At 37.2% G+C, this 21,272-nt stretch overlaps 1 protein-coding gene across 4 annotated transcripts; it reads right to left on the bottom strand.

Annotated features, from left to right (window-relative positions):
- Positions 1-1,688: 1,688 nt before the first annotated feature.
- Positions 1,689-18,904, bottom strand: tpm4b (tropomyosin 4b). Of its 4 annotated transcripts, none has more exons than XM_032565037.1 (9): positions 18,610-18,902; positions 15,139-15,264; positions 6,011-6,144; positions 3,437-3,554; positions 3,265-3,335; positions 3,094-3,169; positions 2,902-2,964; positions 2,744-2,813; positions 1,689-2,267 (listed from the first exon to the last, which is right to left on the bottom strand). In XM_032565037.1, the coding sequence occupies exons 1-9, from the start codon at positions 18,721-18,723 to the stop codon at positions 2,185-2,187; spliced, it is 855 nt and encodes a 284-aa protein (XP_032420928.1). In that variant the 5' UTR covers positions 18,724-18,902; the 3' UTR covers positions 1,689-2,184. The 4 variants fall into 4 exon arrangements, with proteins under 4 accessions (XP_032420928.1, XP_032420930.1, XP_032420929.1 ...); XM_032565038.1 differs by lacking the exon at positions 1,689-2,267 and adding an exon at positions 2,373-2,569 and having other exon boundaries at positions 18,610-18,904; XM_032565039.1 differs by lacking the exons at positions 15,139-15,264; positions 18,610-18,902 and adding an exon at positions 10,925-11,196.
- Between the last annotated feature and the right edge of the window lie 2,368 nt (positions 18,905-21,272).

Below are 21,272 nucleotides of genomic sequence, written 5' to 3'. Positions count from 1 at the left end.
GGAACTTAACAGAGGAAATAATTTGAATTGTGATTTCATTGTAATCTACAGGAAGGAAGATTCAGCTTCAGGTCTGACCGCAGGGAGTCAGCACATACCTGCATAGATGTTGTATCTTGTTTGTTTTTGCAGCACTTCAGTTTACATGTGGAGACTTGTCTTTGGAAAATATTCCTGATTTACAGCATCTTTATTACTGCATGCACTTTAAAAATTGATATCGAAGTGATTATATTTAAATTATGGTTCTCCGTGTCACAGAGAACCTACACTAAATCAGTATTTAGAAAGTCGTGAGATTCCTTTCCCTCAACAATACTTAGTGAGATTGGATTTTGTGTAATCTGAGTAATTTAAAAAGGTCGAACTGCCAATGACATGGTGTTTTTCCCATGATAAGATCAGAGTTTACTGATTCTATGGATATGGAAATGTTTGGGAAAACAAATTCACTGATTTCATGCAGCAAAATGAAACCAAAGCATGTTTGCGCTTGTCCCTTTTCTACTAATCTTTAAAAGTGAGTGCTGAAATTGCCTCCAGGAAACCAACACTTCCGGCAACCTCCACACCCAAGCTGTTAATTTATTGCACAAGGCTCTTTTGCTATCATGACTGCTCTTATCCCTATAACATTTCACTTGGTTGGAGCAAAAAGAGAAATATATTTGACCACTCCTCTCTGCACATTCATCCAGACTCCTGTGTCGTCTCTTTTACTCTCTGCTCATTTTTATGTTGATTTTCGCAAACGTTGTGGATTGTTATCCCCTAGAAAGAGCCAGTGACAAGCCATTTTCAAGTTTCTAGTAGACCCAAACGATTTTTATTTAAAAACATCCTGTAGTGAGAAAATAAGGTTCTTAACATCTCTGGAGGAGTAACAACTCTGCAGTATCCTCCAACATACCTTAGAATGGGAATGTACTGTATTTCCCCAAATATTCATCCTCGGTTAATGACAGCAACCCCAGTTAGCTAGAGCTAGACGATGGTTGCTATGGAGACGTAGTGAGCCTAAGTAGCTGACAAAGTAGGTGGAGGCAACATTAAACTTTTGAAATTTAAACCTCATGTCACAATTTCTGACTTTAGATACAATGGACACTAGTATTTCCTTGAGCGCCTCTCTAAAAACGCTGTAAACTGCCTATTTTAACAATATGGATTAATACAGGATTGTCATTAACAGTGGAAACAGTTTTAGCGCCTACCACAGCAAATTAACTGGCTACGGAATTAGCCAATCACTAGCAAGGAAAATAAAAGGCACTCCTGGATTGGCCACTTTGCACACGCCAGCCAATAGCGTATCAAATAGCATCACGCCTTGGTAACGCTTCAGAAGCTGCGCCACGAATCCGTCAATACTGAACTAGCAAATAGGCGGGCGTCCACTTTGTAAGCAAGTTTAGGTTTCACAGTGGGGATGGTGTCATCCGGATGAATAACCTGCTATATTCCTAGGTTGTTATGATGTGTTGTGTTCACTAATGGTCTCTCACATAAGGGGAATCTTAGGCCTCCTGTAGCATAAAAGTCTAATTTATATAATCACCAGAATAGCTTGTGAGTTTCTCTTTCCCATGTTGAAGAGTGCCAAATATAATTTTTATGTCTAATAACCCAGGGAAAGTCCTGGGTTACTAGACAATGATCAACTTAAAGAAGTAAAGTATGAATCAAATTGTTTCCAGTTGTATTTATTTCATATCAATACTTATGGCTGCCAATAATATGGGGTATTTTTTCCACAGCGAATAAATGTTCTAAAATTAAAAGGTTTTTTTTCTTCTTTTTTTATAGAGTGAAATTAATCAGCAGCAAAAGAAAATTGATGTCATTTTACAATTTTCTTTAACATGGATGCCAAAAAGAGCAGAAAGCTAATCAGAAGCTGCATGGAAACTGACATCACAGGCTTTATTTGTTGTCAGATTTTGGTCTAAAACACAATTTCCAGCACCAATACTGAGATCGTTTGGACCCAAAACCATTAATTAAAAAAGTAAAAGAAACAAAGGAACCATAAATACATAAATTGGCTACATGTGTTAAAAAGTCACAGACAATGAGATGTGGAATGACAAAGATGGATGGCATGTAGAAAATATTCTTTTACAAAAAAAAGGTGTTTTTGTTTTTCATTGCTGTTCGTTCTTCTTGGGTTTTTTTTTTTTTTTTTTACAAGCTGTTGAGCTCATGCAGTGTTTGGTCCAGAACCTGGTGCATTCCTAGGTTTTCCTCCTTTGCCTTCGACAGGTTCTCTGCAATAGAAAAGGTAGCAGCATGATGACATACTGTAAGCATCCCGGCTTTCAGGAACATAATTATGTTGTCTGGAAAACAGAAATTATGAGTAAAGAAGGGAGTAAGAGAAAAAAATGTCTTTATTGTTTCTCAGTTTGACGCAAAGTGTGAAAGGAGCAGACAGAGAAAAGAAAAAGTGCAAAACATGAGGAAACAACAGAAGCAAAGTGGCAGCTTCACAAGGTGTTCATATCATTGAGGGCATGATCCAGCTCCTCGCTGATAGCCTTGTATTTCAGTTTCTGAGTGTACAACTCATCTGCAAGTGGGAATGGCAGAGAAGAAAGCAGGGTGAGGGGGTTCAGAGCCGAATGCAGGCCAGGGCGGAGGAAAAGGAGAGAAATGGAAGAGAGCAGATTAATTATTAACTAAAGATTTACAAGAGCGCTCAGTAAAGAAGGCAAGCAAAGAGTGGGAGAGAAACAAGGTGTACCTTCTAGGTCGTCTATGGTCTTTTCAAGCTTTGACACCGTCCTTTCTGCAAATTCTGCACGGGTTTCCGCCTTTTTAAAACAAAACCCAGCATAAATATTGGTCATCCTCACGCAGCCTGCAAATATACAGACAGCTGAAAGAAAGACATGAATATACCTCCTTGAGTCTGTCATTCAGGATTTTAATCTCCTCTTCGTATTTGTCTTCTTTCACAGAATACTGCACAGAGAAGGACGAAATTAATCAGTTAGCTGCTATATTCTGTATATTGCCTGTTGCTAAATTAGCTAGTTGTTAAATACGCTTATTTTCTAAAAGTGTTTAGCAGCAGCATGTGTGTACTGCTACCTTATCAGACTGAGCCTCTAGAGACTTGAGGTTGTTGGTGACGTTTTTAAGCTCTTCCTCCAAATCACTACACTTTCTGCAGGAGCAGAGTATAACATTTAGGTTATTTTGTTTTGCAAAAGCACTTTAGCAACTACATGTGGACATTTTATACGTTCCACTTGAGCTTACAGTTCAGCAAGTTCTGCCCTCTCTTCTGCCCTCTCCAGGTCGCCCTCGAGGATCACCAGTTTGCGAGCAACCTGTTATTAAAAAGAAAGAAGACAAGAAAAAGGCAGGAGGATAAATCAGATCTCATCTGCTTGTTAAAACTTCGGGGAACAGCTCATGTTTGAGCACGCACCTCCTCATATTTTCGGTCAGCCTCCTCTGCGATGTGTTTGGCCTCTTTGAGCTGCAGCTCCTGGATCTCCATCTTCTCCTCGTCTTTCATGGCTCTGTTCTCAATCACCTTCATGCCTCTGAAGGTGAGAAAGATTCAACGTGTTAAAAGAGAGAAAGATTCCACTAAATACTTAACACTGATTCAAATGTAAAGAAAACAATTCCCAATATGCAGCTGAGACCAAAATTCTCTATACCCCAAGCAGATTTAAATTCCAAAGTATTTCTAATTCAACCAAAAAGAAAAAAACATGTTGAAAATGTATACCCTTTCAAACTTAATAATATAGTAACCAATACAGCAATCAAACTTTTTATGTCTGAGCCACTTAGACCTCAAACCTCTTTGCAGGTTTCCACTGTTATTCCAGCTTTTTGTGATGAACTTCATACCTAGTTTTTTGCTGCCAGGGATTTGAATCATTTTTAATTTAATTGAAAGCCAGAGTTACTTATTGTAACTGTATCAGAAGTGTCTTTGTATTGAATATAATTGATAAAGATGTCAAGGTTACTCAACAAAAAGTTCATGATGCGCTTACAGTTAGAATAAGAAAATACTGATTCTGGCTGAACCTTTATTAGAACAAAAATATTTTCTCTGTGTGCTATTTGTTTTAGTTCTTAATATTAATATAATATAATATAATATAATATAATATAATATAATATAATATAATATAATATAATATAATTTAATTGCCAGGACAAAGTTGGCAAAATAAATAGCAGGAATGATGACCAGCCAATAACCTTGGCTTGTTTTTTTTCAAGGTGTTAGAAAGGATGTAATGTTTTGTCTTAACCTCTGATAACTAGTGGTTTAAATCTAAACATGGTGCAGATATTTGTATGTTTACCTTAACGGAGATGTTTGATTTATTTGTAAAACAGATTTTTATGTGTTTTACTAATGCCTCTAAAGCTTTTTATTACGTTTGATCAAGTTATAAAACCTAGAATCTTGTCGTTCGGGTTTGCTTGTGAGTCTATAGAGTAAAAGGGTGTAACTGTGTGTCTACACCTTTTATTGTTTATAAATGGGCTAGAAAAGAATGCTGCTTTTCTGCTCTTTTGTTTGGACTAATTGAGTCCAAATAAAATGAGTCAAAATTAAATGATTGTACGACAATTAATGCAAGCAGATGAACTTGTGTTACGTTTTCTCCATATGGAATAAAAATAATTCTCATTGCCCCTCAGTCAGGGAATTATGTGTGTTCACACAAAGATTAAAATTAAACTAAAACTAAAACTGTACAGTAATGACAAATTTACAGCATAAGAAAAACTACAGTTATTTAAAAACACAAACTCAGATTATAAGAAAAGCACAATTGAATAGGATCATTCATTAAAAAATTTGCATGTATATTTGTGCTTATAAAAAACTGACTATAAGAAATAATAAAAGTGTGCAAATAATAGTAGGCATGTAAACACTTATTTAGTTTGTTGGGAGCAGTGATATTCATAGAGTCTATTAGCTGCTGGGAGGAAGGATCTGTGAAAACTCTCTTGTGTGCTCTTTGGATGCAGCAGTCTGTCACTAAGGGTGAATTCACACCAGCAGCTGTGTTTAATCCACTTTAATTGGACTCTCGTGTTTTTGTCTAGAAAGTCCGGTTCGGTGTGAATGTGCACTTAAACTCTGACGTAAACTTTGGTCCGCCTAAAACCTTCGTCTGAGTTCGGTTGACGTGAACTCTGGCACTGTTCAAATGTATATGTGAATCCCAACCGGACCAGAGACAAGTACAAAAGCAGGAAGCGGACTATAGCACAGGGCATTCTGGGTAAATACAACAAAAACAAACATGCATGTCCAAGCCTAGTGGGAGAAATGGCTTGTGATCTTTCACTAGATACAAAAGAGAAATCATCCAACCACATCATCTGACACTACTAAATTTTTGTTTACATTTTGTGAAAAAGAAAGTTGCACTCATGTCTTCTTCTGAGATTTTCATGTTGTTTCCTTCAGTGGTTTTTGGTGCAGCGCCACCACAGGTGAGGAGGGGAAGAGATTTTTCAATTACTTTGGTTTGTTTATCACATTGCAGTGTGAAAGTGAACTGCACCATCTAAAAATGTAACAAATTTTAAAATTTTGGTCCTCAATTGAGCCGAGTCTACTGGACTATAAGTTGTGAAAACGCCCTTTAGGAGCTCTCCAGTTTAGCAACAGTTTCATGCATGTGGTGGGATTCACAGTCTGTCAGTGATGTTATTTTAGCCAGAGTTTGTCTCTCACCACCTGCACTGGGTCAAGGGGCATCCCAGGACAGAGCTGCCCTTCCTGGTGAGCTTAAACACTTCCTCTCAGCTTATCCGCAGTCAAACATTACTGAAGTCTGCTCCCAAAATGGGTTATAGTTTGACATTAATTAAGTTTGATTAACTTTAATATTGAGAAATATTGTGAAAGCTACATTTTATTTTTACACTTTTGTTTCTTTTCATATTTTGCTCTCTCACAACCTTCCTGCTAATAAAGACTTCTAAATAGTCCGAGATGTGAGTCGGTTGTCACCTTTCGCTCTCGTCCGCAGCCTTCTCGGCCTCCTCCAGCTTCAGCAGGGCCGTGGACAGCCTCTCCTGAGCTCGGTCCAGCTCCTCCTCCACCAGCTGGATGCGTCGGTTCAGAGAGGCCACTTCGCCCTCAGCCTGCAGCCACACAGAGACAGATTGACAGAGAAAACTTAATGGTTTGAGGTCAGACAGGAAGTACGGTGCTGACAAACTGGAAGGATGTCTGGGATCAACATCCAGTGCAGGGTATTTACGATGCAGCTGCACTGACATGATAAAGCACATTGATGTATTTGGTAATTGTTAGGGTCTTGTTAAACTGATTTATGTTTTTTGCAACACAACATTTTGGACAGATTTAAGGAGCTAAACAGGCTATAAAAACATAAAATGAGTGAAAACTTGTTCCTTCAAAGCTGCAAATTGTCATATTTTAAGTTTTAAGAACAAAATGATGTATAGCACAAATATAGCACAAGTTCCACTGTTTCCATGGAACCTTAAGAGGTTTTTACTTTTTCAGCAAAATATTCTATTTTAGAAATTCATAAGATCTGAATCCCATTAGATTTGTCAAATTGTTTTCCACAAAACTTTAGGGCTTTGATTTTCATTCAGAAGGCACATATTGGTGTTTTGCAATAAACTCGAGGCTGTTTTGACTTAAGCGATCAAACTTCACATTCCAGAGTCTAAACCTGAAGACATCCACAAGTCAATATTGAGTCATTCTCTCAGCGTAGCAGAAATTTGGTCACAAATGGCCAACATCCACATGTAAAAAGCTCGGGCTGGGTTTTAGAATATGTACAGAAATGTTACAGTTTATCTGAATTTCCCTCTAATGCCACATTTTGTACTGGAAAAGTGACACTCAGCTTTACTTGTGCTGATAAGATTTCAGGCATGAAGACATCTCCATTCCCGCAAATACAAGCCTGACTGCGGTCTGTCTCGACTTGCATCGAGGTGTGAGAGGCCTGAACTCCTCCGCTTTAAGATTACATCACAAGCATTCAGCAGAAATTCAAAATGAGGAACATGATTAGGCTGGTTACCAGTATCAAAACATACCAAGGTATTAAAAGTTATAGTTTCAAAACTGTTTTCGTCACATTGTTCCTGTCAGAGACGGTCTTGGGGGTGTGGCTCTCTGCCCAGGGTGCCATGATGCTAGAGAAGTTTTCTTTTGCCTAACTTTGTGTCTAGTAAAGGGTGTGGAGGAGTTTGATCATCCCTAGTTTAAAATACAAAATAGTAACAGATATAATTGCGTCATGTATGCTGGTTGATCTACTTTTTCCTTCTCTTACAAGATACAGTATATATGAACCAGACAAGCCATGACATTATGGTATTTTTAACTAATGGTTATTGTACCTTGACAATCTCATGATGTCTTGTAACGTTCCAAGTTAGCTGCTCTATTTTTTATAATGAATTATGTCCATTCTGCTTTTCTTATGAGCAATCGGTTTCACCTTTAGCAGCTGTAACAAGCTGTGGACTTTGCTGCCTGAGCAGACACTTTAAAAATGAAGTGATGACGCTGGCAAACAGAGAGACAATTTAACCCTAACAAATCTGAAATCCTCCAGCTGGTTCTGCTGCTTCTTTACAGGCTGTTTCCTGTCCGCCTGATATCCCAGATAACCGTGTCTGTCCCCTCTTTCCTGTGCAAAGGCTAAAGAGGAGGAGGAAGGATTACAAGCTCGTCATTTCCAGAGAGGCTTTGTGTCAAATGGTATTTAGTCAAAAAAAGATTCAAAGGAAACGAGGGGAACAAAAGACTTGCTAGATGTCTAACAAAGCTGGGGTAAAACTTTTGCCTTATGTCTTTAACCACTGATTTATTGTCTTTATATATCACATCACTAAATACAATGTTTTCCATATACTGTGAAGAAATTTTACAACAGTACTACTTGAGATTGGATGTTTTCCAATATATCATAAAACACAAAATACAAATTAAACATCTTTTGTTAATTATATTGCAGGATCAAAGAAAAAATGTCCAATCTCCAGGAGAAAGATAGTTGTTTCTTCCCAATCCAACTTCAAAATCCGACATGGCTGCTGCACTAAACAATGCTACACAATTTGTAGCAGTTTGAACATGTTGAATTGTATTACAAAAAGTTATGATGGTGCGTTCGCTTTGTATTACTAAAGTCGGACTTTCTAGATCTGTAACATAATTTTAATCGAAAGTTGGATTTCTAAATGGGAACGCCTCGTTTCAACTGAGCAGTAAGGCTCCATTTCATGGTCCGGCCATATCATTGTCCTGTGGATGTACAATTGTTTGGTCCACTTTTCTTATGGAAACAGACAAAATGGCGTACCAACCCACACCAACTAGTGCCATGCTGCTCAGCAGAACCGTGGCATTAGCTTCCTCTGTGTTTAGCATCCAATATGGCTGCTGTGCATTTTAAACATAGATAAATTTACAGTTATAAACTTTTAATTGTCTAGCATACTTATTTTACACACAATTGCATGTAACATTTCTGTTTGTCCTTTAGTGTAACATATTGAAGGAAATACACATTTTGCTGTACTTGCGTTGATAGTAGCAGTGTTGTGTTTTCCTAATGCACTGAAGTCAGGTTTTCCAAGTTCTTCAGTGTTTTTTGGGTCAACGAGAACACTCCTTGAAGTTGAAATTCCAACCTGAAAAGTCAGAAGTCTCCAAGCAAACCTGACTTCAGCAACTAAAATAGCTCCTGAGCTTAAAGGAAGTGATGAAAGTTACTAGTATAAACTATTTATGTTTTTTTTAATGATTATTAAGCTTATGGCACACTGTATTTGTGAAAACATTCTCATAATTTAGGGATATACACAATCAATGTCCTGCTTCACAAATGTTACTCACTGCAATAATTTGCTATTCTGACTGGTTTTACCAACTTGCAACTGGATTGTGCTAGACTGGTGGTGAAGTCATTCCCAGCTGTCACTGAAGAGACAAATCAAATATGCCATTAGTCTGATAACTGCGAACAAAATAAATCCTACTCGTAACCATAACATGGTTAAATTTATGTTATTCCACCATCCAGTTACTTTAGAGGCGAATTAACGCAGCAGAAATAGTCTGTGGCACTTCTCAGTTCACTGTGGACTCTCCAGTTCCTTCTTTTGGAAATATTCTCCACTGCATTTTCAATTTGAGTGATATTTGCTTGACTGCAATGATGAATATGCTTGACCTACTTATGAAACTTTAGGGTTGGAATGAGATTTTTCTACATTAAAATGCTAAACTGTTATTACAGACCCTGGTTATGAAAGTGCTTTAGGCTTGACACCCTTTATGTTTAAGACTTTTAAAGACTATTAAAGTATGTAGTTTTTGAGCTGCTGCCCTGTTGTTTTAACACAGCTGGCTATTAAAAGACATTCTTGAGTTTAGTTTGTTACTGTGAAAAAGCATTTTGTATTGTGTTGGATTGCATTTGAGTATTTAAATGAATGTTGTAGGATAAATTGTCATAAAATGCTCAAATCTAATGTATAATTGAAGTTGATTGAGCATAATCTGATTGAATGAGTTGCTGTTTGGTTACAAACAGGGCAGAAATGGACACTATGGTTGATACAAAACACCCCACAGTTGGTCAGTGAACCGGCCCAGTTGATATCTGAGAAGTTGGGAATGAACCAAAAAAAAAGAAAGAAAAGAAAACGAACCAATACAGGTATGAAAAGGCAAAAGTGGAAAATGACCAGTATCACTTTACTGGCTTTAAATTGTTGTTTGGTTTGTGTCAAAGTACTTTGTGCATTTTGTAAGCTTTGTGAAAATACTACAACAGGCTAACTGTTAGCTGCTAACAAGGCTAGTCAGCATCTGCTACTTCCTGTGGATACTAAACTGCAGGGCAATTTCAAAGACTATTTAATCATCTCTAAAATCTGAAAAATAATTACAAGATGGCTACATACTCTTTAAAACACGTTTTTTTTATTTTCAAGGCCTTTTCTATTTACATTAGCTAAAATGACAAAAGGAGGGCTTTCATTTCTCAAAATACAGCTAAAAAATCATCACATTCCTTCAAAAGCCCATATTAGACAATTATCACAAAAGTTGGATGTATTCTTACACCCCATTAGCTCTATAATTATAACTAATTTGTTTCATGCTAATGCTGAAAACTAAACTTTCAGCACAACACATCAAATATGCTAGTCAGTAGGGCCAGAGATCTGAATTAGCCAATTTTCCTTTTATCTCAGTAGGTCACATTTTGGACTATTTTTTTTCCTAAATTACATTAATGATAACTAAGAATACTGTAACTGCATTATCTAACAACATGTACTTTGATGCACTGTTCTGAGTCTATTAATAAGTCAGATAGGGGTTAGGATATGATACATAAATGATATGTTGTAATTTATTTACAGTTTCAAACCTACTGTCTCTATCAGACAACCTGCAGCATATTTTCTTCATTACAGTCCTTAAAATTAAAGTTGGTCAAAATTGAAATCAAGCAGACCTCCAGGACAATTAAAAATTGGTATCAGCCGGAAAACGCCGATCGGTGCATCTCTAGTTATCAGCCACACCGGGGAAGCGTTTCAGCGTGTTTCCGTGGATATGGGGCGGGTGGGAAGTTAGGTAACACAACCTTACAAAGAAAGTTTCTGCAAAGAAAGTCCCCGACTAAAGACTATAATCTGAATTCAAACACTACAAAACAGAGTGAAAAGGAAACAAATGTGCATCTGGACAGCTTTTTTTTTAGGATACTTTATGTGTTTTGAGTATCATTACCGCTTCTGTCTGACGGAGTATAATTCCTTACTTCTTTGAAAAAAATGTATTTTACAGAACTTTAAGTTTAAATAACAAGACAATACGGCTTAATCTGGTGAAAATGGTAAATTATCTCACTTTTTCGCGCAGTTCCCGTTCTGTATCCAACTCCCTTTGTACTGCGAGTGCGCGATCTTCTGCCTCATCAACTTGCTGCTGCAGAGCCTGGATTTTCTTCTTTACCATCTCCATGATTGCGATTATTTGCTGTTATCTCAAACTCCAAAAGAACTTTTTAAAAAGAGGGGCTAAAAGATAGATGGCAAAGCGAAGTTTTCAGCTTTTTTTCTCGGGCAGGAAGTCAGGGACGATGGGATGGGTGAGAAAAAAATGGGCCGGGAGTTTTCAGGAAATTTATGACGAGATCCTCCAATCCCGGTGAAGAAGCCTGTCTGGGATGACATCAGAGTTTCAGGAGGGGAAGGGACGGAGCTTTTTCCTCACCAAAAAAAAAAAAAAAAAAAAAGAGTGGAAGCTTGGCTTTTCTATTATGGACTTATATGGCAAACAAGGTGCATTTTCCTGCTCAGATCACAGGAAGAGTGAGATAAGAACTAGCAGGCCTGATTTAAGGTGCGGTTGAACGTGGTTGCCTCATAGTGAAACTGACTGAAGTAAAAAGCGAGAACAATACCTGAGGACTTTATTGAAATAAAAAATTTTCCGACAGAAAGTGGAGGAGGGAGGGTCGAGAAAGGGGTGGTGCTGCGATAATCCCATTCAACTGGGGTTGTTGACCTGTGCCTTGGAATGTAAATTGATTTGGGCGGGAGGGGCAAGACATTCCTTCAGCGTCCTCGTCAGCCTCCTTCCGCAACCCGAACTGCCCAAATCAACAATGACTGCAGACCTTATAAAACGCTGAAATATACTAAGATATAACAATATAGAAAATTACGGGAGAGGATTAAGACCACAGAAAAAAAAGAAAACAATTCTGACTTTAACCTCAGAATATTCCAGGGAACTAATAAAAAGTAGAGTTCATGTTTTTTTTTTTACTTTTAATAGAAATTCAATTTTAATTAATCAACTTTTTACTGCAATGCACAGAAAAAGTATCTACTACATCACATCTTTTGTCTGTGTTTGCTTCTTTTTTTATCACCTAAATGTTTCAAATCAACAAAAAAAAAGACAAAAATATCCCAAGTAAATATAGACCAGAACAGTTTTCACTAAATGATGATTCAGTTAATTAAATGCAAACCAACCTGGCCTGATGTGAAAATATAAAATTCATTTATTAGCTCATAAATTGAATATGGTTAACAAACTTTCACTAGCCACTTAGAAACTGAACCTGCCTGACAACATGAAGTAGACTAAAATATCTCAAAGTTCAACACATCATCCACTGATTCGTAGAAATTTCCAAACGGACAGAAACAAAGTCAGTCGGGGCAGCATGTGGTTTAAATGTACATCATGTTCAACCTCTGCATGAAGGCTTTTGGTCCTTCTGTCTGCTTGTTTCCTATCTAAAACCACAAATAAAAGCCACTAGTGCCATTCAAACCTTTTAAAAAAGCGAAATTAAGCACATCTATCAGTACGGAAATAGTTACTGAACCGTTTCAAAAGCTTTGGGACTCCATGGAAAAGTAATGAATGTTTCCAGGAGTGAACAGCCTTTCAAAATTATTACTCTAAGAGAGCACAGAGAAATAACACAGAGCCCTGCAGGTCTCACTTTCCTCAGTTAAAATCATAATTCAACAATAAGAAAGAAAACTGGAATCCATAGAAGAGCACTAATGTGAAAACACTGAAAAGCTTAGTTGGAGAGTAACTACATTTACCTGGTAAAAATGTACTCCTAGGAGTATTTTAACTATGTTTCACTTTTTACTTTTGCTTCAGTAACTTTATTATGAAGTATTGCTATTCTTACTTGAGGGAAATTTCTGGATACTCATTGTGTTCATTCAGCTTCTCTGAATGAAGAAGAAACTTCAATTCACCAGACAAACACCTGCAGTTTGAGTTTCAGAAGTGTTATAGTGAAAGAAACTGATTTGGAAAACTTTTTATTTTTGCCTAATTTTGTAATTATGTTATTTATATAAATTATTTCCATTTCGACGTTTAAAATACTAAAATCTAGAAAAGCTAAATCAATGTTACTGATGTTTTTAGGGTGGCTTAGTCGCAGTCTGAGCTTCAGTCTGCTTGAGATTCTGCAGCATGACCTTAAACGGGCCGTTAAAGCTTGTGTGGCTGAATTAAAACTATCCTGCATAGTTTCACTATCCTGTGGGCCAAAATTCCTCCACAGTGATGTAAAACACTGACTGCCAGATACTGCAGCTCCTTCTTGCAGCAGCTGCTGCCAGTGCTGACACAACCAGTTAATAGATTTTGTTGGCAACTTTTTGTTCACATTGCGCCAGATGGACTTGGACTGTTTTTTCTTTTTCTACTTGAGGAAAAGAAATAAGTATTTCACATCTATTTATAGCAGGTATTCTTGCTATATTTGTCTATTATTAAAGGTTAGTTTGATCATCTAGAAACCTAAGTGTCACATTTAATTTTTTCATATTTTTTCACAATTTTTGCCTTCATTCCTAATGATTAAAATAAATTAGTAAATTATACTTAATTTATTGGTATGATATATTTATTATACCAGCAAATTATAACATTTATAGAATAAAAAGTGTTGCATATCTGCTTGAGATATAACATTTCTCCCTATATGTTTTTAATTATTGAATTTTCCTGGCTTTTTTTTGTCACTTAGTATGATATAAAATGACTCGTAGTCATAAAATAACTTAGTGTTTTTATGATGTAAAACACTTTGAAATGCCTTGTTGCTGAAATGTGCTATACAAATAAAATTTGATTTGATTTTGATTTTATTTAATAAAATAAATATCCTCAGTGGAAAGGTTAAGAATTTCCTGTTGACAGATCAGATTTTTGTGTTGTGACCTATTAGATGTTCTGACCATAAAGTCATTTGAAGAGGCTGATAGTAGTTATGTACAGAGAAACAGTTGCTTTCCAACACTTACAGAGTGCTGGCAAATAAATACTACTGATCAAATAGATTCACCTTATCGTTTTGTAGAAAAGGAATGCCCACATGTCGTTTTTTTGGTGTAATCTGTTGGCATAGCAGTTGTGTTTTTAGTTTTTCACTGAGTTTTGATTCAGTCAAAATCAAAGCTCACTTTCCCTTTCTGAGAGTTTTCATGCTTCAGGTCCCAGTAAAACTATTAACAGAATGTATCTGATACCATCTGCCCTGATCTTGATTATTTTTGACCTTTGAGACCTTATCTCACTTTCCTTTTGAGAGTTAGAAGCTGCTGTTATTCTTCAATTTCCAAGTTGGAAACATTAGGCTCTAACTAGAAATATCCCAGAAATATTATTCATTAAATGTGTGGATTTTGAATCATGTGCAGTCTTAGAAAATACATCCAGGTTCATGGGAGCTAATTGGGAATGTCCTCATATTTATTCTTCTGCAAATCAAAGGTTAGGTTAGTATTTTCAATTTAAAAAGGCAGACTAAAGCTGGTTTGCCTACAGTTTTTGCTTTTTTTAAACTTTTTTTTCTTGATTGAATTCCAATTTCTTATACACAACAATGAATAGAAGAGAAAAACACTGTTGCTCTTTAAAATCCAGCCTCCATTAAGCGGTGCGCAGTGTAAGGCTGGACCCAGCTTTAAATCCCACCCCTAAAAGGGCAAAGCATTGATTTCATTAGACACTGCAGTATGGGGTTCTCTGTTTGCTTAAGCTGCATTCCTGACATTCCTGCTCGGCTACAGGCCGGCCAAGTTTTGTCTGTGCTTGAGAAACAGCTCATTTAGCGGCTTCAACGAGCTACGAGTAACTTCTCAGAAATGTCTGCGTTTGAAGATACGTTTTTGCCATTTGATGATTACTCAACATATGAGATTAAAGTGTCACAAAGTAAAGAGTTTTAGATTGTAGTGGTCATTTTTTTGGCAATAGTTTACCATAATTCTTCTTCTTTCTTTCTTTTTTGATCTCATTACTTATAGTTTTATAACTGACTGTCATTAGTTTAAACGTATTATTATTTGCTTTGTCACTCTAACAAAATTATCTTTATGGGTTTTCAGAAAGACAAGAACTTCTGTCTCTTCTGCTCCTTTGTTTTGAAGCAATCAATGGCTGTTGTTTAGTTAAGTCCATCTGTGAGAGTGGATATCTATACTGTACAGGGAGGAAACCCAGAGGCTGCTGGTGGTAGTGTTATGTGATTAATGTGTTTCAGATGGCGAGCGGCGCTGTGGTTGACTCACATCTGCAGCCTTCTTCTCAGACAGTTCCAGCTTCTCCTGAGCGTCCTTCAGCGCCTCGGAGAACTTGTCCAGCTCGTCCTCTGTTCCTTTCAGCTTCTTCTGCAGGGCGAGCAGCTCGTCCTCCAGCTGAGGTACAAGAAATGTTTTATAAAATTACTGAGAAAACTAGACTGAAATAAATGTGGGGACACAACCACAACAGTTTTTATTTTTTTGGGGTGGTTTTTGATTATGTACTGGTAGTAATCATGTATTACAACGACACACATTTGTTTATTTTATTGGGATTTCAAGTGATAGAATGAACCAACACAAAGTAGCACATAACTGAAAGAATAGACCCAAAACTATTGTGACTTATGTGATTTAAATCTGAAAAGTGTGGCTTGCTTTTTTTCCCACATTTACTCTGATTACTGAATGAAATCATGTGCAGCCAATTGAAAAGTTCAGGACATATAAGCTGTAGATGGAAGGAAATAGAGATGGGCGACATAGACTTAAAATTTTGACACCGTATTATTAATAATAAAAGTGACAATGAAAACTATTACTTCTTTTTTAGGTAAACATAGCACATAGTAAAGTGGCACAGCAATCATAGCTGGCACAAACACAAATACTGCTCTTGAAAAACATTTCCATCTCAAATAAGATTCTTCAGGACTCCACTTATTTAAAGATGGGTGATTTATATCACTAAATTTTAATCATATTTTCACTTTTTCTGACATTTATTGATGCTCTCATGGAACAGTTTTGAGAGCAACTCTCTCAAAACTGAGAGTTTTGAGCGAATATATAAAGCTGCTTTTTATATAACATCATTAATTCAAATGTTTGAAGACAACAAATCACAATTCTTATTATGATAAGAAGTTTTTAAACCATAAATGATTAAAGATAAACAATGTGATTTGATAAATACCCACCTGAAGATGGAATTGCAAGGAGAAATCCTTGAAGATTTACCCTCCAGCAGAATAATGACCCTAAACATGCATCCAGAGCTACTCTAACTGTGTTTCCATCAAGGTTTTTTTATGCGTATTTTGAAGTTATCACATTAGAAAAGGCTGAAATAGCTAAATGTGAAACAGTTTATTAAATAAGAAGCTTTTGGCTTTTCTGAAAAAGAGCTAATGCACTAAAAGTGACAATGGAAGCATATTTGCCAAATAAGTTAACCTCATTTAAATTAAATTTCAAGAAGAATTAGACTTGCCCAATAAAAACACATTCCTGAAAACCTCTCTTCATTTTTCTGAGATGTGTGGTCCATCTCCGACCTCTACTTCCTGTTTATTACAGCCATCCATAAAGTCAACATCTGACTAACTTACGCTTTGCGTGGCCTGGTTGGTTTGCTCAAAACCAGAAGATGGAAACATGTCTAATTCATTCTTTTAAAATATTTTTTGTAACATTTTAAAAGTTTGCTCCAAATAAATGACAATTGGATTGAAACAAAACTAATGAAATGGTTTAGATTGAAGCATGTTCAGAATTGAATGGCCAAGAATATGTTGCAAATCTTGAAAAGTGCTTTTTAAAGATGCCATACAACTCTTTATAAAGGTTCACCTGACTACTGGGAGGTGAATGCAAATGTTTGCCACATTTTTTAGATTTTTATTTGCAAAACAATTTTGAAAACTGTAATTTTCAATCTACTTCTACTTTTTTCCACATAAAATCCTGTAAAAACCACATTGAAGTGGTTGAAGGTGAATACGTTTTTGAGTCAATCAATGAACTTTTGTAGTAATTTTATTGTTGATGCTTACAGCAGAACCCTGTGAACAAACCTCCAGTTGGATCAGAACATGCAACGCCAGCCCATCATTAGGATGCATCCCCTAATAAAACAAACAAAGAATGCCTGCAAACTTTCATGTGGCATTCTCCTCCAGCTGCAGTTCATATATTGCATGAGTAAAAATCAAAGCGATTCCGCTGCTGCTGCTGCTGCTGATTTACCATGTTGTCAACAGTTCTTCATCATGTCTCCGGATTATAAGCAGAAACTGGGGCATTTCCATTGAAGACACCCAGAGCCCCTGAAATTTTCCAAATTCCTCTGTAATTTGGGTGACCCGCTCCTCTAATTACCGCCAGAGACGGAGCCTGAGCCTCTGTGTGGTGAATGTTGACATTGCATGTTGGACTCTGTATATTTTCAGTGCTTTCCGTCAGTCAGACGGCACCCTGGTGTTCGACTTGTCCTGCCAAGAATAGCAAAGAAAGTGTCTCTTTGCTCCACTCGCTATGTTAAACAAACCCAAGAGATCTGTGTGATCTTCTTGGATTTCATGCTGACTGCTCACTAATGTCTAAGACATGATGAGGGTCCATATGTGCAGTGTCAGTGATAACTGTCACGCCTGGAGCTAGCTGAGGGTATGAAGAGGGGAAGTGGCCTCCAGAGGGATGGAGGGATTCTTTCCACTTGCTTTAAAGCTTTGCGAACCTCTACTCTGCAGCATTCCTCCCCTTGAACCACAGAGACAACACCGTCTCCAACTGTGCAATAATTGCATCTATTTAGAAACCTCAAATGCCCCATTACATGTCCAGATTCTGCTTTGTTTATGTCAAGCGGGATAAGAGTGCTGTCATTAGGTTAGAGGCTTAGAAACGACGAGCTCTCCAAGGCTCGTGTGCTGCAGCACCAAATAAGGATATTTGGGATCTGTGATGTTTTGTCTTCTGACCTCGGTTCAGATAAGGGTGCTGAAGTACAGTTTGATGAAAAAGGAGAACGCACTCACTCCTGAAGAGGGAGCAGCACATTTAGCTGCACATTGGATTCAAGAGGGATATCATTTGCATTTGCACATTCAATGTGCCAAAAGGAGATCAGTATCAGCTACTCGCTATGGAACCCACGCTATTATTATTATTATTATTATTTACTTTCAGATCTTTATAGTATTTCTCTCAAACTTTGTTGTTTCATAACCCAAAGAAAATAACAGTCATATTTCAATTTTTAAATTAAGCTTTAATTTGTCAGTAGAACTTAAAATTCAAATAAATCAACGATTTTAAAATAATCTTTTTTTATCTATTTTATCAGTGCAAAAACACAAAATCTTACTAAGTAAAGCGCTAAGATCTTAGTGAACTTTAAAACCAACTTACAAATAACATTTCAGGAGTTTGTCTTAAGTAAATAATTCCTTAATATGAATAAAGAACGAGTTCGTGGCACATTATTTCATCTACGACAAGGGAAAATGTCTTTTTATATGTGAATTAAAACCACACCTCTTTAATTTCAACATATTCAAAATATCATAAATTTGTACAAAAACCCACGATTATACATTTATTTTCCAGTTTTTCATTATCTAAAATATTGAAAACACTCTATTTCTATTCTGTTTTGTTATTATTTAGAGACTTAATGAGACAAAATGAAATAATCTTCGTATTTTGGTTCATAAATAAAGGAGATGACCACCTCACCTGCTTGGATTTATCTTCCGCCTCCTTCTTGTCGGACTCGGCCTGCTCTGCCCTGTCGATGGCGTTCTCCTTGTCCAACTTCAGCATCTGCATCTTCTTCTTGATGGCCTCCATGTTGGCTGTCGGCTCTCTGTGTCCTGCAGGGCTCAGAAAAAGGGAAACTTACTACTGTTTTCTCCTCCAGAGGAAGATGCCTCACAGGAACTCGTGCAAGGTTGACGGCAGAGAGCGGCTTGCAGATGGAGAGGAGAGAGACGTGGGGGATGCAAAGCGAGAGTCGGTGGAGCTCTGTGTGATTTAAACTTGACTGGAGGTTTGGAGGCTGCCCCAGTCCCCAGTGACGGCCCTTTCCCACCCGTTCACCCCTTCTGCCACTCCCCGACTTGACTCCTGCAAATTTACTGTGCACCCGCCACCCCCACTCACTCCCTAATCTAAACTTTACCTCTTAAGAAGTCTTTGGAGGAAAAAAAAGACGAAGTAAATGTTCAGTCAATGCCCTTGTTTGGAGAGGAGCAACAGATAAGAAATGAGCTAATGCGCATCAAGAAAGTTATTCACATTAGTATTGAACTGCTTTCTTTCCTCTCTCCCTTTCTCTTTACAGCATCTATACGCATGTGCTCCAACTCAGGAATGTTCAAATTGATGTTAATACCAGAGTTGGTTAGAAAACGACATAGTTTTCATTCTAGTGTTGAATGAAAAAGAGCTGGATGGAAAATGAGCCAGCCAAAGAAAATCTGGGGGCGAACGCAGTCTGAATGTGATCCAGAGCAGACACTGTTACAGCCGGGCTGCAGAGACACAAACCATCGATTCTCTGCAATTAGGATCCTGCTAATTACCAGCAGGATGACAGGCTTTTATTTAGATTTATGTTCTGTGATTTCAAATGCAGAAAACATGGAAAGTTTAGCACGCTTGCACAGAGTCTGACATTTACAGGTGTTGTGTTTTTTTTAAACTAAACTCACTGTCTTTTTCTGCAGATTAATATCAGACCAGACAAGAAACTGGAAAGAAAAACAAAGTAAAAACTACATTGTCTTACAAAGTATTCACACCTCTTGAGCTGTTTTTTATATGACACATTATAAACACAAACCTCCACTTATTAGGAATCAGAGGCGGTCCTAGCCTGTTTGGAAACCTGTCTGCTCTAGCTGAATGTAAAAATTACAAGGAAACAAAGCCAAGGAATGATTTCAAATCATATTTGAAGAGAGACTCTCACATCTCTCATTAGCCTGGCCCTTTTTATTCCTCAAGAGGAGTTGGTCTTGACTCTGGATTGATGTAGGAGATGCTGTTCAAAATAAGCTGCTTCAACATCTAAATCAGGGTTTGCCTTTCATGAAAAATCCACTTTTTCATTTTTTAATAATTAATGAAACCCCATTTAAATAAATCTTTTAACTGTTCATTTAGTTCTCACTCAGTGATGATAAGCCCAACTGCGAAACTGGAAGAATAAGCCAGTATAGACAACAGGAGGATGGTTAGATGATTCATTTATTAATTATACTGTGGTTCTTTTAGACCACATTTGTTAAACTCAAGGCCCCGGGGCCAAATGTGGCCCGCCGTAGCTTTTTATGTGGCCTCCTAGACTCCAAATTACAACAATAAGTCCTTCCAGTTTTTCACAAATCTGCAAAATTCACACAAAATCCAATCAACAAATCTCCACATTTTTTTTCTGATTTTACTGCAAATCTTCTCAAAATTGGTCAAAAACATTGAGTTTAAGAGACTGCTGCCTCAGCCTTACTTGACGTCCCGCTGTAGTCCATTATTGATACGGCGAGTAATTAAAAAGTCACATTTAACATCAAACATTAGCACAATCGTAAAAATTCCTGACAAAAATTTCTAAATTGGCACCACAAAATGTGCAATTTTGATTGCAAAAAAACACTAAAGCAATCACAAAATCCTGAAGGAACAGCTATTTATTTATATTTTAACAATTTAATTTGTTTTACTAATGTGTTGTGGCGCAACCGGCCCTTTAAGAACATTCAGATTTTTGATATGGCCCAAAATGAAAATGACTGATTCCCCTGTTTTAGACCTTCATAGCCATCAAATGAAAGATTATATGAAATGTTTTATTGGCAAAAGAAAGAAACTGTTTTCACGTTTTCTGATAGGAGATGTGATCACTCTAATACAATGAGTTTGATGGCCTTTAAAAGTTAAAACACACGTCCCAGCCTCTTGGTTTTCTAAATGCATCAGAAAACGACATGCACTGCAGCAAATACAGTCTTTTTCAGTCTTTTAAACTAACACATAAAGCGTCTTGCAGTGTAACCGGAAGGGAAGAGCACAGAGAGAGAAACAAATAGAGACAGAGTGAATCAAAAGAGGAGTGAGAGAAATCAGAACCCTCCCACAGGAAATCATTGCTGAACCCCTCTTCTCCTTCTATGGTAAAAACTCCCCCAAACGCCACAGCATCGCCTTGGGAGCAGACTCACAGTCCCGCTAAGTACAAATCACAAAGCATCGGGGATGTTGGAACAGAGTTCCTCTATGAAGAGCACAAGCTGCTGCAGTTTGTTTTCAATGGCAGCAACATCCGCACGTCCAGTTCTGCTCACATGAACAGTTGAACTCAGTCCATGTCAGGAGGCAGATCATGCTCGACTAATTTT

This window comes from Xiphophorus hellerii, chromosome 6 (assembly GCF_003331165.1).
Source record: "Xiphophorus hellerii strain 12219 chromosome 6, Xiphophorus_hellerii-4.1, whole genome shotgun sequence".
NCBI lineage: Eukaryota > Metazoa > Chordata > Actinopteri > Cyprinodontiformes > Poeciliidae > Xiphophorus > Xiphophorus hellerii.
Note: the sequence above shows the minus strand (reverse complement) of the source record. Positions and strands in the feature narration are given on the sequence as shown.